The 19,130-nt window shown below is 41.6% G+C and overlaps 1 protein-coding gene across 1 annotated transcript in view; it reads left to right on the forward strand.

Annotated features, from left to right (window-relative positions):
• The window catches only part of LOC139640304 (dystrophin-like), a gene marked incomplete at its 3' end in the record, with an annotated part of 126,100 nt that overhangs the window by 94,051 nt on the left and 12,919 nt on the right, over nucleotides 1-19,130 (forward strand). The window contains exons 8-13 of the mRNA XM_071514492.1: nucleotides 1,535-1,653; nucleotides 6,744-6,940; nucleotides 13,388-13,522; nucleotides 16,045-16,140; nucleotides 16,835-16,933; nucleotides 18,248-18,429. Of these exons, the coding sequence (XP_071370593.1) occupies nucleotides 1,535-1,653; nucleotides 6,744-6,940; nucleotides 13,388-13,522; nucleotides 16,045-16,140; nucleotides 16,835-16,933; nucleotides 18,248-18,429 (828 nt within the window). The remainder of the gene's footprint in view (nucleotides 1-1,534; nucleotides 1,654-6,743; nucleotides 6,941-13,387; nucleotides 13,523-16,044; nucleotides 16,141-16,834; nucleotides 16,934-18,247; nucleotides 18,430-19,130) is intronic.

The following is a 19,130-nucleotide window of genomic DNA, read 5'->3' on the forward strand; positions in this document are numbered from 1 at the left end:
TGACAATTCCAGCAAGGTGTTAATCAGACTGGAGGCTTGAAAACATGAGCTGCATCATTCTGTCGTTCCAGCTAGAAAAGAGACCACAGGAAACCAAGTGGAAGTTGAATCAAAGTCAACTTGAAATACAGTTGTTGCTTTCCACAATACTCCACATACATAAACAACAAAGACATATATGTGAAAAACACTGCATACTTGAGTCAGCAGTGTGATGTCTGCCTTGGTGGAGGTAAAGGAGAATTAAGGGTGCTAATTGTGTGTGAAAACCCCTTAATTCTTTATTTTCCTGATTGTCATGTTTTTACTTTGCATTCACAATTGACATGAGCCCCTTTGTGCTCAGTAAGTGCCAGTAATTACCCCTTGCATAGTTTCAGAAATGCATGGTTGTCATTCTGAACATGAAGAAATAAAGCCAGTGACAAACTTCTAAATATTCTTTTATCGGCTGCGTCAAACAGAGTGTCACTCTGGTCCGCTTTTCATCGCACCTGTAAACCAATGATAAGTGCAGCTGCTGCTAAATTCTGTAGGAAAGCTTAAACTGTGTTATGCGGTACAAACCCGGTCTATTTGGGAAAAAAATAGCTTTGCAGAGGTGACGTAATGTACACCTGGATCTATGGACGCCCATCAGAGTTTAGGTCGCAGGCCCGGAATCGTGTAATTATGAATTCAATCATGGCTGTCGGTTCGTATGAACATCTGTTAGCAATATCATTACAGGAATTCAGAATGGGAGATTGGCCCGGTGGTCAGCTTACCCGTTAAGTAATGAGAGCATAGACACCAAAATCATCCATGTGTCCCCAGTGGATTATCCGCTCTGGTGCTTCATGCTAGCACTTTAGCTACACTATGTTGAGTGATAGAAGACAGCTAGCATTATCTCAAATGTGAGAAATTGACTTGTAGCAGCTCTGAAGCTAAATAGTGAATAATCTTAAATGATATGCGGCTAAATTTGGCTGTTTTGTGTAGGAGATTAGTCAAATTTGCACAAAATATGATGCAAAATATCATACTGTTTTGAACTACAAGGAACTACTTTCCCTGTTTATGTAAAAAGTGAAGGTGGTGGGCAATGGGAGACTATAGAACTTAAAATGACTACTTAGTGGATGAATACATGCTCACCTGAAATAGTTCCAAAATAGATCTGGCTATATCATTCATTGAGTTTATTATATTTCATTTTTAAGAAAATTAATCAGTAGGCCATATAATAAACAAAACATTAACTACTTTTTTTTTACTAAAAGGTCAGTCTTCTTACTTTGGAAAATGCTAGCTATCCAAAGTAAGCTTTAGCAATAGTTTGCTAAAGTGTTAGCATGTAGCACTAGAGCAAATTATCTACTAATGACACATGGATGATTTTGGTGTCTATGTTCTCATCACTTAACAGGCAAGTTGATCAACAGGCCAATCTCATATTCCTTTAAGTTCATGTCAAACAAATTTAAAAAACAGATAGGGTCAGACATGGACAGAGCGGTTTTACACCTTGGTTTCTCTTCTGTCCCCACAGACCTGAGCTTTTTGATTGGAGCTCGGTGGAGAAGAAGACGTCAGCCATCGACAGACTGGAACACGCCTTTAGTAAGGCAGAACAACACCTGGGGATAGAGAGACTGCTGGACCCTGAGGGTAACACACACACACACACACACACACACACACATACACACACACAGATGCACACGCAGACACACCAGTAATGCCGGAGATGAATATTCAGGGTGAGTTATGGCTCCTATCATATTTCACACCTCGCAATCACGCGCCTTAATTGGTCAAATTGAATACGATGCGTCAGCCCCTGATTGGGTGTTGCCATGGCGATAACTGCGGTCACCTTGGTGATGGGACTTGAACAGTGACACACAGACAGTCTGAACAACAGACAGACAGAAAGCCAGACAGACAGACAGGTTGCCAAAAATGTCCTCGCTTCCCAAAAAAGTCCTCACTTATATTAATAATACAACAGAGTCACATCCTAACAGGCATATAGCACACACACATACACACACACACACACACACACATACACACACTCACACACACACACACACACACACACACAAAATGTGTTGACATCCATGGCGTCTATCATTGTCAGAGCTTTTGCTGACCTAAGACCAGTTTACAGTCTCTTAATCAAAACTGTCAAACAGGAGTAAAACGAATAAAGCTGACCTGGATCAAAGTTTATTGCAACACTGTCTTTGCTGGGCCGGTCTCCATGATAAATGGTGGTGAATTCTTTCAAACATAGGCCAAGATGTTACACCTGACTTTATTGAACAACTGTCAGCGATACAGTCCCATAGAAACAGCTAGAAAGATGGATAGATGGGGGAATGGACAGATAGAGTTGGGTGGATGGATCATGGATGAGTAATGGATTAATGGAAGGACAGATTAAGTAGATAGATACATACAGTAGATACATAGATGACTACATAGATCAGTCAATCCTGATAAACTGTTGTGAACTTTCCAATGATACAAAAGAAAAAAATAAAACCTCATTGCTACTGTTCTGCATAAACCTTGCATCTCCATATTTTGATTCTGTTTTCATTAATATCATTGAAAGCATCACTCATCAAAATCTTGCCACCAACATGTAAACAAAAACTCAAAAATACAAAAATATTCGCATGAAAGGGGGGAAAAACTTGTTGGAGTTTTTACAGGACCCTAATGATACGTGAAATCATAAATTGAGTGGTATTCCCCTTTAATCTCCTACATTCGGAGTGCCATGTTTTGGCGGTGTGCCAGCGCGATAGAGAGCGTTATAATCCCTTGCAGCTCGCTTAAGCCTTGAAAAGACACATCACGGCATACGAATTACCACTGATCTCGTAATAAACAATCGCTGGTAGGGTGCAAGTGGGGTGAAAGCGTATCATTATTATGCTGTGTAACGGCGCACAAAACTGTATCAACCCCCCGCCTCGGCTTTTGAACATTTTTTGGTGCTACAAAAGGATTTAAAGTTGTATTTGTTTGGATTTTTTGTGGCTGATATCTCAGCGAAATAGAGGCTCTGTAAGGATTTGGAAATGTGGACTGTCGTTTGATGTTTAGTTCTATGAAATAGCACGTCGACTATGATGTGAACATCTATTTTAATGCTTGGTGTTGAGCCGAGGGGCACTGGGACTTTGGTATAAACAAAGACTTCAAAAATGTTTCCTATGGTCTCTCTCCTTCTATTTGTCTGTGTCACTCTCTTGTCAGTTAAATAACTTTATTGGCTGAACTGTTCATAAGAAGTATTACAAAAGCTGTAATCATAATGTCAGTTTCCAAATATCAGCAAATAGCCATTTACATGATAGTAGTATACATTCAAACCATATTGAGATGATGAATGTTTTGGCTTGGAAACGTACCATACAATAGAAGGCTTTCAGGTGATGTAATGCACCCTCTGCCATAGTGGAGGAGTTGCTGAGAACAGCTAATTTCATTTCTAAATGCACAACTTGGCTGTCTCAAAGTAGTTAGAAAGATTAGAAAGATAATTAGAAAGTTAATTTCTGTGCTGATTTTGACAAGGCATTTCCCCCCAAACGTTAATGCTAGTAGTGGCTAGTAGTCTCACGGTAACATTAACATTAACATTGGGTGCATTGCTGAATTAGCCCGCTGGCTAGTCTGGCAGATAAGCCAAAAACCAGCTGTTTGTTCAGGTTAACTGAACTCACTCTTCTCAATCTACAACGTTTTTGGAGTAGAGACTGGGGCTAAAAGGGATGTGATAGATGTGATAAAGATATGAGTTTTCTGTGCCACAGTGGTCTAAATTTGGAAACAAATCCACCTTTTCAGACCATTAACTTTTACTCACAATGTTACTGAATTGACCTATAGCACCACACCACAATCTTTTTCAGGTATCTCTCTCTCCCTTTCCAGCCCTGCTATATATTATTATATACTACAGCCAGTTCTCCAGTTGACCTCCATAATGGCACCAGCCATGGTGTGACCCAACTGCAAAGTCTCTATAGTAGCCTACATAATCACCAAAACCTCTATTAACTCTACATTATTTAGTTTGAAAACATGTACTTTCCAACAAGACATAATCATCGATATCTATAATAATCTTGTTCTATCCATCACCCTGTTAACATCTCCACCATCCTCAGTTCATTAGCGCTCCGTTTCTCTTTCTCCATCTTCTTCTCTCTGACTCTCTCCTGCTGTCTCCTGTTCTCCTTGTTTCTATTTCTCTCACCAAACCTCTCTCTCTCCGTTTCTTTTTGTCGCTCCTCTTTCTTCCCTCTTCTTTCTTTTCTCTCTTTCTCTTCTCCTTTAACTTTTGCTCACTTCTTTCACCTCAAATCAAAGCTGACAGTCTGCTGCCCACGCTGAGATGATATATAATGTCATTTTTGCAGCAGGGGTCTCAAAATTGATCTCTTGGAAGACATATTTTTCACATTTTCCTCGACTATATTACCAAACTGTGGTAAATTGGGTTGGGATGCCCTGTTTCTGGCTACCAATCTACTATTCTAAAGTTCTGCATAACCTAACTTAAGTTGCAGCAACTTGGAAAAGGCTTGAATAAAAAGACAGAGTTTGTTGTCTCATACAAAAATAGAATTTCTCAGTCAAAAACCAAATATCACTGTCAAAGCCAAACATTTTCTGCATAATAATTTGGAGACCTATTTTAATCCACCCTAATGACATTTCCACCGTGTATGTTTACAGAGCCGGATGTAATCAGTGCTAGGTGTGCACGAACACATGCACGCACGCGCACACACACACACACACACACACACACACTCGCTCACACACACACACACACACAGACATTGCTAATAAAAAACACATACAAAGACGTAAGGACAAAACTACAGCACTCACATTGAACACGTTGAAAAACATGCACACACAAACATGTATGGGAACACACAAATTGTAAGGTACACACACACACAGACATACAACACGTACACACACACACACACACACACACACACAAACACAAAAATTGAACAGCATGCACACGCACAAACATATGGGAAAGACACAAACTTGTTAAATATTCACACACGCACACAAATACACAAACACCCACACATCAAGCTGAAATGTGTGCACACAGACTTATACGTACCTCATAAGTATGCGCACACACGGCAGACATGTTCTCTCTCTCTATCTCACGTACGCACACACACACACACACACACACACACACACACACACACACAAACACACACACAAACACACACACACACACACACAACACGTAGCTGAGCTGTGGTGAAATGATTAAAATGGAGATCATGGGATAGAGAGAGGTAGGGAGGGAAAGAGGCAAAATTGACCAGAGAAATACAGGATGTACACATACTTGGACACACACTTGGACACACACACACACACACACACACACTTGCAGATGGCATTGTTTATGGAGCTGTTTGTCTTCCTCAGACAAACAATAATGCTCTAGGATTTCCAACAGTCTGTGATGCTGACAAATAAGTATTCCACAGCCAAAAATACGACTCTCTCTCTCTCTTTCTCTCTCTCACACACACACACACACACACACACACATACACACACACACAGATATTTCCGGCATGCACATGCACACATGTATGTATGTACACATATGCTCTCAGACATACACACTCATGCGCACGCACACATTTGCTCAAGCGCTTACATCCATACACACACACACACACTCATATCTGTCATGTTTTGTCTCTGGCTCTATTTTTCTCACCGTGTCTCTCATCTCTATCTTTCTCTCTCCATTGTAATCTCTCTCTCGCTCTCCTTCTCCTATCTGCTGTTCATTATTTCCATCGTAGTCTGAGCTGCTATCCATTACTATGTTCTACACATCGCTCTGTTAACATATCCACAACCCTCAGTTCATTAGCTCTCCGTTTCTCTCTCTGTCCCTCTCTCTGTCTCTTTCTCTTTCGCTCACTTTCTCCCCTCGCTCTCGACCCGACCCCCTTTCCCTCTCTCTCTCTGTCGCTCTCTCTCCGTCTCTTATGGTGTTCATTTATCTGCTGCGCCTCGGCCCCGCTGTGATCCGTCTCTATTAGCTCTGCCCAGGGCTGACCGGCTGGGCCACAGGCTCCGGCCGCCCTTCCTGAAATGGCCCCGCTTCTTATATCTCACTCCACCTGTTACCAAACTTTGCTCAAACTTTATTCAGCTGTGAGATTGGGGGTACAGAGGCTGGCTGGAAAAACGGCAAGCTTTGAACCCTGTTTTTCCCAATTGAAAGACAGTCTCGGGACTTGTTGTGTCATCCTGAGATCCACAGGGGCCCTTTAGGGAATTTCAGGGAGTCGCCAGAAAAATTAGCAATAGTTTAATTTCACTGTTATTTCACTCACTAGATGATAGCACAATGATGTATTTTCCTCATAGGTTTCACTCTCCATCCTGCTGGTATCACCTCACTTAGAGTATACACAGTTATATATTTCTGCACCAAGTCATATTTAACCACAAAAAAAATCCATATGACAAAATCTTAAATCGTAGTAAATGGGGTCTGTGCTCAAATGCAGATCTATGATATGAAAAAGTTAAAGGAACCGCTGCTCTAAGATGTGATAAAAGACCCATCATGTACTGTCACTCCCTCACTCACACACAGACACACGCACACACACCTACATGCATACACACTTCCCTGATCCCCTGTCTGTCGCTCTGCTCTTTAGATGTGGCGGTGCCTCACCCAGACAAGAAGAGTGTCATCATGTACGTGACGTCACTCTTCCAGGTGCTTCCCCAAAGCGTTTCTATGGAAGCCATCCAGGAAGTGGAGACGTTGCCGCGGGCGACCGCCGGCAACATCACCCGCGTGACGACGGAGGAGCACTACCAGATCCAGACCCAGCAGCGCTATTCCCAGCAGGTTAGACACAAACACATACACACACACACTCACTCACATACACACAGACACACACACAGAGTGATATTGTTTCAGCCCTCCCTGGCATCGCTATCCAACAATGTTATTGTTACTATGGCATCCTGTTACCATAGTAATGTGCCATTGCTGTTTCTGTGGCGACACAAGACCTTGGTCTGACCTGCCTGTCAGTCACCATGGGGACCGATGGCACCGTTGCCATGGTGAGAGTGGCATCTTCGCTATAGCAATCTGTTGTTTTCGTCTATGTCATTTGCCCTAATTGTCACCATGACAGCTTAGCGCTGGGATGATAGTAAGATGCCATGTTTTATTTCCCATGAGCCTTTGGTCTGCATGCATCCTGTCTGTGCTCAGCTGTGTGTATGTGTGCTCACGGGCCTTTTCACATTTAGGTTTTTTAGCTTGGTGGTTGAGGCAGCGCCCGTCCCAGACAATATTCAAGTAGGCTACTCTGCAAGTAGTGCATGTTGTACAACAGAATCACCACAGTGTGTTTTTACACTGCATATTATCAGCTCGAGAGCAGAGCTAACCCAGTTACAAAGTGAGTTTGCAGAGCTCCTAAATACCCCCACCGCCCCCCCACCATCTTGCCAACCTGCCAACCTGCCACCCCATCAAGATGACTAAATGGGCCTCTGAAATTCCCAGCGGGACGCTCTCACTGCAGTAGTTTCGTAGTGCAACTGACAGGGATGAAAGAAACAGAGGAGATCATCCCTGCTCTCTTGGAAGTTCTCTGAAGCCAGTGCTGGATGGAGGCAACTGTAAGAACAGCGCTGCTGCTCTCACAAGCAATCAGAGAAATGATGTTGGGATTCAAATATCTGTTAGAACAAATTTGATAATGAGTTCAGTAACAACATTACTGTGAAGAGAGATGGTGTTTTAGGTCTGCAGGGGGACATTTGAAATTCCCTCTTTCCCTGCTATTCCCCAAAATAAAATTGAAATGCTAACCAGCACCCGCAGACTCTCACAAGCATGATCAAGAGAGATTAAGAGAAATGCCTTTTGGATTCTTCTATTTTAATGACAAATTGGATAATGAACGGTTTGATAGCAAATTTACTTCTCTGTGGCACCACAGACCGACTTTCCTGGAGGAATCAGCGGTGATGTGATTACTGCAATCAGTTTAATCACAATGCATGATTAAGAAGAGAAACTAGCAAATTTATTGCAAATATAATGATTAGTCAGGTAGTTATATGTCAAGCAGACAGAGAGCCCAAGTGTGACAGGACTAATAGGCCTAGACAACACATTTTCAAAGCAAACTCACCTCCAGCATTACTGCTCCTCAAAAATTTATTGCAGGCAGACAGGAGAAGACCTTTTCAGGTCACAGCATTGTTTGTCTGCAGTACATTTTTTGTGGAGTACATTATTGTTGAGTGTGGGTGTATTTAGAAAAATCTACTATTTTATCTTTGCATAGCACCAGTGAAAAGGTGGAAGCTCTTTTGAAAAAGACAGGTCAAAATGTAACAGCAGTATAAAATCTATGCAATGCCAAGTAGCAGAGTCACTGGAAAAAACATCCACCTTAACAGGTCATTCAGTCTAGTGTTGAGCCTTGAGATGTTATTGAAAAAAGGTAGTGAAAAAAAAAATCTGCCAATAGGGAGAATTCTTCTTATTTCCAATGCAAATCAACTTCTTTCAAGAATTTTATTAAAGCGTCATTTTCTTGATATTAGTGGAGTGATCTGCCTTATTCTTCCTTGTTTCAAGATATTAAAAACTTGTGAAGCTGAAGCTGTATTGGGAAAAAAAATGAATTATCTCACCCCGTTGGCAGAATCTTTCACATTTTAAGAAACATACGATTTAAGAATAAATATGAGACTAACTGACTTGTTAAGTCATTGGCATTTTTTTTGTTCTTAGTTATTTTTTCATTAAGGTGACTTAAGTTCAAAATGCGATATACAACACACCTGCTGTTCCAAAACGATTTCAGCCAAGAGACGCGGCCATCAGGAAGAGAGCCATTTGCTGCAATATCACAGTGATGGAGTTATATTTAGTTTTAATTGCTCTGCTCTTTAGGTTGCTCTGCCTGCATTAGCTGGCACAAGCACGCTGGCAAAGAGCGGTGCAGTTGCTGGCATGAAATGAAAAGCACTTATGGAATATAATTGGAGTAATTGGCTATCTTAAGACCTGTGTACACAGAACACACAAAGTTTCTTTTGAAACTCAAAACTCCTCAGTTCAGTGGACAGAATCACCGTCTATCCATCTGTCCATCCAAACCTTATTTCGTCCGCTTGTATCAAATCACAAATTCAATATTATCAAAGTATGATAGAGTCCACCGTTGGGGCCCTGACCTTAAGAGTGGAGTTGAGCTGAGGTCAATGTCATCCTATCGCGCTGAATCAGGCAGGATGGAGTGTGCTTCCTGGAGTAATGGCTGGTAATATTATTATCCCAGTCAGTTTAATGGCCACGTCAGCCCGCCCCTCTCAGCTCTCTGTCTCCGTCTGGCAGTGGAGAGAAACTGCAGGCCGTTACTGCTGGGAACCAAACAGATAGGGTGAAAGATGGGTGGGGAGAGGAGAGATGAAGAAATGGAGGAGGAGAGGGAGAGAGCGAAGAGAGAAAAAGAGAGAAAGAGGGAGATTGAAAGGCAGAAGCGTAGACAGAAAGAGAGAGAGGGGAGAGGAGAGGAGAGGAGGCGGAAAGATATATAAAGACGTACAGAAAGATGAGAGGGGGGAAATGGAGAGTGAGATCAAGCAAATAGGGAGAGAGAGCGAGGAACAAGTCAGATGGCGAGAGACGGAGAGAAAAGACAGAGGGAGAGAAAAAAAAGGGAGAGTTACTGACAGCGGCTATTATCTGCCTCCTCCCTCATCTGTCATCATCAAAGCGGCGCTGTCACTACCTCCTTACATCAACACCGTACGAGCAGCACCTGGGACACACAGAGAGAGACTTTGACTTTGATGTTCTTTAATGAAACATCTCCCGACAAAACAGGGAGGGGGAAAAGTAACTAAAGCCCAAAGTTTAAGATAATCGCATGAAAGTATAGCAAAGTCAATTAAGTGTACTTTTCTGGGCTGTCCTGGTGCAGTAAAAAAAACAAAAAAAAAAGCCGCCCATCTGGTGCTCCAAGTAGGTGGAAACAAAGCTACGAGTTGTTTGCAAATTTAACAGTTTGATCCAGGTTCGGTCGCCTCTGGCTGTCTGCTCTTAACACGAGGAAACAACTCATCCACCATGAGAGAGAGAGAGAGAGAGAGAGAGAGAGAGAGAGAGAGAGAGAGAGAGAGAGAGAAACTGGGAGGCAGTGGGAAGAAAAGGAAGGGGAAAACAAAGATGGAAAACAGACAGAGAAACAGAGGGGATGACAGATGAAGAAAAGGGGAAGAGAGAGGCTAGTGACAGAGAGGGGGCGAGAGGGTAGATTGATAGCTGAGAGAGAGAGAGAGAGAGAGAGCGGAGACATTGAGAGATTAAACTTTTATGATGTCTGCGGTGTAAAGGTTGACTTGGTTTTTAGCGATGCAGCAGCTCGCCTGGCTGTCAAAGGAACAGCAGCTTGGGGAATATCCGACCAGGAGAGCCAGTCGTCAATTAAAAGTTATTTGTCCCTTCAAAATAAGAGCTCCGTCTCTCGAAAATCTGACAGGTAATCTTATAAAGTGACTGCTGCGTGATAGGCAAACTCGGATAGAATAGAAATAAGTACAACAGGATAGAATGGAATTAAGTACAAAATAATAGAATAGTAAATGTAATTTTGACTGTTTTCATTAAATATTAAATTAGGTAACTAAATTACATACAAGACTAAACTAGATTTTTTTTCTTTTTTTAACTTGCTGCATAGATTAGCTGACTCATGTTTCTATTGTCAGCAAGTAATCCAGTGACTAATCAACTGTCCATGTAATCGTCCCTATCCCTATAATAGAGTAGAACAGCACTGTCAGTAGACACACATGAAGAGAAAGGACTGAAAGGGACAAACACACCAGAGGGGAAAACACACTCATCCCCCACTTGTAGATTCCCATCCAAACCACGTTGATTTAGACTGACCTGAACCATATCCAAACAGCTTCATTAAAAACGATATGTTCGCCGCATTTCATAATACAGATACAAATGTTTAGGCAAAATGTACAGGGCAGGCCGTTGCTCCAAAGATAAATAATTGAAAGATGTCAGTGAAAGAGTGATTAAGTGTGCAGCTCGCCCACAGTATTTGTGGACATTGTTTTCCTGCACTTTGCCAGTGCCAAATCTCTATTTTTACTTTTACATATTCAGCTGTCTCCACTGTCTAGAGACTGCAGTAAACTGGGCTTGTGAGCAGAGGGGTTGCTGGTTTGAATCCCAGACTGGCTGAGAAATTCCAGGCAGAGAAAGTGAATGAGAAATGCTCAGTGGCCAATAGTAGAAGACTGGGAATAATTAATGATGTGTTAATTTCCTATTCTTACTCATTCATTTTAAATGATATATTGTCGCGTACATTATTTAATTATTAATTACTCACGTTAAGTCATGAATCATTTATATTGTATCATAACTGTTAATTAATTTAATCAATGATTTTTAATTGCTAAAATTGTGTTAATCATTTGTTATTATCCAGGTTAAACACTTTTAAATAATTTAAAAACACTTTAAATATTTTGTAATGCTGTAAATGATTAGTCTAGTAATTGACAAATGATTTGTGAAACATGCATTATGTCAGCCGCTATTATAAAGTTGCAACTGATGTTTACAGTGGTTAATAAATGGTTAATAAGTGGTTTGTAAAACACCAATTAACATTATCTGGACCCCTATTATAACATTTCAACTGATTTATGATTCAATACCAGTTAAAAATTAAATGATGACACACCATGCCATTTACTATTAATTAGTAAACATTGAAGGAAATCTACCAGCTAATCGTCAAGTAGTTGTTATCCATTAAATGATAATTAATAAACAGTAATGCACCTTTAATGAGTGATGGTTGTAGTTGTTACCGGAGACTGTGGTGTTGCTTGGTAGCTCCCAGCTATAGGAACAGAATGTGAGTGTGGAGGGCTCAGTCAGTCAGTCAGTCAGTCATCCCTGGATAGGAAACAGGGGTAAGAGCCGGTAACTGTGCCGGACAGTCAGCTGTAGCCTGCTGGTGTCTGGATGGGCGTTGTGGATCTGTAGTGACAACCTGACAGGGAATTGTTGAACAGGACGCCGAAACTGAGCTGCTCACCACCGTGTCAGCTTTCCCTCTGTGCTGTCTGTCTGGTTTCCATTCTGTCGACACCCTCTGCATAACCGATCTTTCTCACACACACACACACACACACACACACACACACACCCTTCTCTTTAACTTTCTCTGCCTCTCTCTCTCCCTCTCTCTGTCTCTCTCTCGCTCTCTCTATCCATGTCTTCATTATCTATAGCTGAGTTTCCATCCAAGGATTTTTATACAGAATTATGAAAAGCATCATGACAGTAGCAAATTCCGATAGAATTTCTTCACTTTAGCAAGAAATGTATTTATGTTCGCTTGACTTGGAAAAGATGAAGAAATAATGCATTAAATAGGATATGGAAACACATTTGTCAAGTAATTAATGATGTTCAATCTCATTGTAAAACAGATCAAAATGGATTTCTAAAATAATTGTCCACCACAAACTCCCAGAAATGTAGTGCCCACTGTTGCTGCCATGGTTGTAAAGCCATTAATTTGTGCATTACAATATTGACAAGTGCATTTCTTTGTTTTCGTCTTCCGACAACATTAAATATGGCCGACAGTAGCTGAAATGAAAGAATAACAACAACAACTTGCCCAATATTAATTCTCCAGAGACTCCTTGCTTTTTTTCTCGTGTTTTTTTGACAGTCCAGTGATAGAAACACACCTAATCTATATTTTATTTGTTGCGACATTTCAAAAAGTTCACTAGATAATTCACTTGACATTTGGATGGAAACTTAGCTTATGTGTGATTATTCATGTTTCTTTTTTTCTCCTCTCTTCTGCTCCTCTCTCTCTCTCTCATTTTCTCTTTCTCCCTCTCCCTTCTCTCCTCACCTTGATCTCTCATCATCTCGCTCGCTCGATCCTCTCCTTGCGTGCTCCTTCCTTTTTCTCTTTCCGTATACATTTTTTCCGCTTTTATACTCTACTCTCTCATTTTCTGCTTCCTCATCATCTGCTGTCTATCTTTCACATTCTTTCTCACTGTATCTTTCTCTCTCTTTCCTCCCTTTTGTCTCTCCTGTCCTCCCCCCTTTGCCGTTTCTCTCGTCTCTCTCATTTTCTCTCATGATCGCGCTCTCTCTTGCTCTCTTACCCTCTCCCTTTCTCTCTCTCTCTCTCACTCTCTCTCTCTCTCTCTGTCTCTCTCTCTGTCTCTCTCTCTGTCTGTCTCTCTCTCTCAGATCACAGTGAGTGTGGCTCAGGGGCGAGTGCGGAGTCCCTCTCCCTCCCCTCAGCCGCGCTATAAAAGCTATGCCTACACCCAGGCTGCATATGTCAAGTCGCCCGAGCAAAAGAGGAGGCGTTTTACTGAGCAGGTCCGTGTCTCGCAGCGCTAACGCTCCACGCCAACGTCCATCTGTCTGTCCATCTGTCTGTCTGCATGTCTGTGGGTTTGTCTGCCTGTCTGTCTGCATTGCAATAAAATGTCCATCTTACCAGGTCATTTGCTGTCTTACAAACTTACTTTTCTTAAAACAAGTGGAAGCATATGCCGATGGAGGTGAGATGATTGCACTTGTTTCCAATGTAAATGTACTTGTTTCAAATCGGTTTTTTTTAATTAAGTGTGTTTTACTTGACACTAATGAAATGATCTGCCTTATTCTCCCTTGTTTCAAGATACCAACACTTTGTTTCTTGAAAATTCCTGGAACAAATGAAGCTGCATTGGAAACAAGTGGAATTATCATACGTTATTAACAGAATTTTAAGACTGAATATAAGACTAAATGACGGTGGACATTTTTTGTAACGTGCCTGTCAGTCTGTCGCTTTGTGTTTTAATTCATGAATTGAAATATATTGTCATTGGGGACTAATCATGGGATATATTCATTTTAACAATTCATGAATTAGAAGTGATACTAACTATGCTTATGGAGTCAAATGTTTTTTTGGGCTGTTTATCAGTGGTGATACAGAGGGCGATTTTTTGGCCAAAGTAGATGGGCAGCATTCCCAATCAGAAGCGCCAAATTCTTCCTGGTACCAAGATATTCCGATGTGAGTAAAGCTAATGCGGCTTCTGTGGCACTGTTGCCCATCAGAATTGCCTAAAAAGTTGCCCTGTGTATCACTGCCTTCACAAACACACACACACACACGCAAACACAAACGCAGTCGGTCATAACCCACTTGGATTTTACAAAAATCCGCCATCACAAAAGCTTCCACAGCACCCTGAAACACAAAAAGAGTTACTGTACATCCACCCGTCCTGTTCACCCCTTTTATCAGTAGCTTCTTTACATATTTCCTCTCTTCTCTAAAGCATGACATTTCAAAATGTTCATGATGATGCGCAGATGTAGTTTTGCAGTTTCCAAGCCGGCACCCTGCACTGTGCAGCTAAATGTGGCCCCTAATTTCCTCTGACTTGGGCTGGAATGTATTCAGACACTGTGTCAAATATTTCATGTACCGGCGGGGTGCTCGACTTAACTTGGCTGGCACTTAAAAGGCATCACAAGAAGAAAAGATAATTTGTCAGATAAGCTTTATTCAGGCACTCCCACTGTTCTTTGAAATGCAGGATGTAAAGCATATCGCAGCGGCCCCGTGCAAAAAGTCCCCGTCTCATCTCAAAGTTCTCCTTTCAAGAACATTAATGCCCTAGTAATTTTGACGTTTTATAACGCATTGTCCTCGCTTTGGCTCAGTCAAAGGGTAATGGAGCAGGTTTCATTCCAAAATGATATATATCCATTTTGGAAAGATGTTGCTACCTGAAATTCATCAGGCACTATTTGAAAAACATAAATGATTCTGTCCTCAAAAAATGAACTATTTTATAAGCAAATGTCTTAAGATTCAGAGAAGTCTTTTTTTTAAATGGTGGATATCTCATCTTGCAGTGAAACTCCTCATATGAAGAGATATTGATTATATTCATATGGAACTATTTCGTTTTCATCAATAACAAACAATATTCAGACACTGTCTCAGTTGGATCTAATTTATTGAGGTGATAAAGCCTCGGCATTCACTGTAGTTTATCTGCAGTGAGATCCAAAAAAGTGGGGGGAAAAAAAGTGGGATTCACACACAAGCCAGGGTTTTAGACTAATCTCCAGCATCTATGTTATATTTTGGATTCTCGGTCATACTATAAGCTATAAGTTTGTAATATATAAGTGCTGGAGGCATAAAGGGAGAACAGCAGCAAGGCCAGACAGTTAGCTGTGACCTGGAAAGGCCTTGTGGATCTTTTCAGCACCTTATTACCAGAGAGAAGAATAGAGTGAAAGAAAGAGCGTGAAGCAGAGATAAAAAAAAAAAAAAAGAAAGAGAGAAGTTGTTAGTGTCCAGATCAGTAGCGGTCACACAGAGACTGAAAGGGAGAGAGAGAGAGAGAGATAGAGAGAGAGAGGACAAGTTGTTAAGGTTGGACAAAGGCCAGGACTGCTTGTCAGCACCGTTAATGGCTAACACTAACAGGCCTCTCCTCATCTCTCTATCTGTCTCCCACCTCTCTGTTTTCCATTCTACTCATCTCTCTGCCTCCCTGCCCCCCTTTTTCTGTCACTTTTAACTTACTGTCTTATCTACCTTTCTCTACCCTCTCTCTCTCTCCTTTTCTCTCATTTCCTCACCTTATTTTCCCTCCACCCCTCCATCCTACCTGCTACACCCAACCTTTCCTTCCCTCCCCCTTGATATCCCCCATCCCTCTATTTCTCCTCCTGTTCCTTACATCCAATCCCCTCTCTGCATCCTCCCAATCAACCTTCCTCACCTTCTATCCCTACCCCATATCCCTCTGTGCAATCCTCCCTCCCTCCTCTCCTCTTCCGTGCATCCATCCATTCTTCCGTCCATCCACCCTCTCCCTCTCCAGTTCCTGACTCCCAGCCAGGAGGAGCTGCAGCGGGGCCTCAGTCCTCTGCCTCCTGGCTCCACCAGCCTGGAGAGCTACCAGGCCGCACTGGAGGAGGTATGATGCCATGATGGTGGTGATGATGATGATGATGATGATGATGATAATGTTAAAAATAATGAGACCAGAATCAAAAAATGATGACAAAAATATTCCACCGTTGTTTCGGCTGGGCTACATGCAGCATTTTAACATCAATAAATCATTTCCACATTCATTTTGAGACTTTAGTGTAATTACTATAATTACTGTAAACAAAAGAAGATTTGAAGTCTCTACCAGTCTCTACACTGCATTTTACACTGTTTTTCCAGAGCAAACAGAACTAAAGGTTTATCGCAATGGCAGAAGGTTAAACAAGTGAAAGGCCGATGGAAAAATCAGTTCCAAAATGTTTATCCTCTTCAGTAAAATGAAAGAGAAAACCATTGAATGAAGAAACAACATCACCTTTACGACCGGAAGGTTCGGGGGGAGCTATTCATGGGAAATGTTGTTTTCATAGTTTTGAGAAATAACTTACAATACCACTGGCATGAGACAAAGACTACCAATCATCTTGACCATGGTCTCATATGTAATTATGTCATGGTATCACAGTTCATTTGACAATGATATATTGATGTTTAAAAATGCTACACATTTTCACTTTTCACAGCATATGTTGCATTTCATGTTACATATTATTCAGTCTTCTTTAAAGTATAGTATGTTATTTTGAATAGCGTGACTGTAATGTGTTTTTTAACAGGTGTTGACGTGGCTGCTGTCGGCCGAAGACGGGCTGCAGGCCCAGCCTCCCATCTCCAGCCAGGTGGAGGAGGTTAAAGAGCAGTTCCACACACATGAGGTAGGGACCAGAGCACTGGTGTAGTGGTCAATAAAAAGGAGGGTAAAGAATAAATAAAGGAGCATCATCTCATCCAGTTGGAGGTCATCATAGGGCAAACAACCACCAATACGAGCTAAAAATCAATTATATTTTCGGAAAAGCCATGCATTTATCTAATAAATATGTATGTCAGCCTAAAAAGTTTAACTGAGTTTAGGTGGGTGTCAACTCGAACTTGGCCAGGTTCTGTACTGCCATGTTGATGCCCCTTCTGTCTCACTAAAATGCACTGGCACGGAAAATATATGAATAACCTCCATAGCATTGCTATAGTTCAACATTTTATCCCAATCTCAACCTCTATCTGTGGCTGCGATGTGGGTGGCAGTTTCCTCTTTTCAACTGCACACACATTTCTTCCTCGCGTATTGAATTTGAGTAGTATACAACATGTGTGCATTGGTTGACAAAATCAAAAACCAAATCATATTTATTTCAAGCGCATTACATATAGAGGTATTGCAATAGACTATGCACAGACATGGAGAGCGGTATAGAAAACCAACAAAAAGGTTAAAGTAATAACAATCATCAGACCATAATGGAGCAGAGAAAAAGAGCTGGTACAAACACACCATGTCCAATAACTGGGAAAATGGAGTAGTTAAAGAAAAGAATTGCCCTTCCTCCGTGCCACTGAGTGGACATGCTTGAAAAGACGGCAATAATGAGTGTGAAGTGGCCCACCACCAAAACCAACAGATACTGAGTTTGTTGGAGGAAGGCGAACAAGGTTTTTACATTTTAGGCATTTAGTCAATGCTCTTATCCAGATTGTCTTACAATGGGTGTACCAATGGAAAAAGCTTAAATTCAACAACCAAAAATAAAGAGCCCTTGTAATATCCCAGCTTTCGCAAGTGTTGATTTTTGAGTGACAGTTATTTTGAGTTGACAAGTGTTGATTGGAGAGTTGTTTGACCCCTCTTATAGCTGATGTGGCTCTGAGGCCGCTGTTCAAATCTCAAGTGTTAAATTCACTTTGATGGGCGTGGACTTATATAAACTCTGGCAGATTTTTACACTCTCACAGTTAAATTTACACTGAAGGTTTTGCTGTGTGAGTAAGAGTAAGAGCTAAGGAGAGAGCTAGAAGGGTTTTGGAGAACAATTATAGCGAGAGGGAGAGGGTAGTAGAGAGGGATATCATTCAGTGTGGGAGAGGGTGATGTGAAGTACTCCACTTCTTTTTGGAGGGTCACTTAGCGTAACTGAGGAGAAAGATGGCAGATGTGGAAACAATGCAAAATGTTCCGGCGTGCCTCTCACCAGGGTTACATGGTGGAGCTGACCTCCCACCAGGGCAGCGTGGGGCGGGTCCTCCGGGCCGGCGCCGCCCTGCTGGGGGAGGGGCATCTGGGCGAGGAGGAGGAGACGGAGGTGAGGGAGCAGATGAACCTGTTGAACTCCCGGTGGGAGCACCTGAGGGTGGCCAGCATGGAGAGACAGAGCAGGTACACACACACACACACACACACACACACAAATTATTAAGTTTGCATCCACATTTTGAAAGCTCACAGAAAGATATAAATAGTAGAAACACAGATGATTGCACAGCTTTTTTTTTCTCAATTTAACCATATGACTAATGTTTTATCTCTTTTAACAATATAAATAAACATCACCCCAGTAGCCAACATTCATGGGTGCAGAGAACAGCGGCCTTTGCTAAATATGATGAAACCGATGATAGCTGACACGGAGCCAAATTTAATTAACCGTTCAGCTATCTTCCTTGATAATCTTGTTGATTCAAGACCTCTGAGCACAAACCAGCAGAGACATGGCCTGGACTACCAACTTAAAGCAGACAAGCAGTGTGTGTTATACTGTAGGTAAGAAGAGAAAGGTCTGCACACAAAACAATGCATATGCAAAGATGTCTTTTTTTTGCGCTCTTTCATGAATTTCAGGACAGCCAGGGGAACAAATTTGCAACCTGTTGTGGCTTGAAGTCTTCTTCGGTGTGTTGTTTTGTGTGCGGACATCTCTCTCTCTTTTTACCTTTTGTGATGTTCACTGATTTCACGCAATAGAAGAAAGAACAGAGAATTTCCCTACAGGTATCAATACGGTATCACTTTATTATTCACTTCAATGAATGAATTTATTTGATGATTAAAGAACACATATAACACTGCATTGTAGTCAT

This window comes from Centroberyx affinis, unplaced genomic scaffold (genome assembly GCF_046629955.1).
Source record: "Centroberyx affinis isolate AG114_WGS23_722 - 3 ecotype Tasmania unplaced genomic scaffold, CSIRO-AGI_Caff_v1 ptg000287l_1, whole genome shotgun sequence".
Classification (NCBI taxonomy): domain Eukaryota; kingdom Metazoa; phylum Chordata; class Actinopteri; order Beryciformes; family Berycidae; genus Centroberyx; species Centroberyx affinis.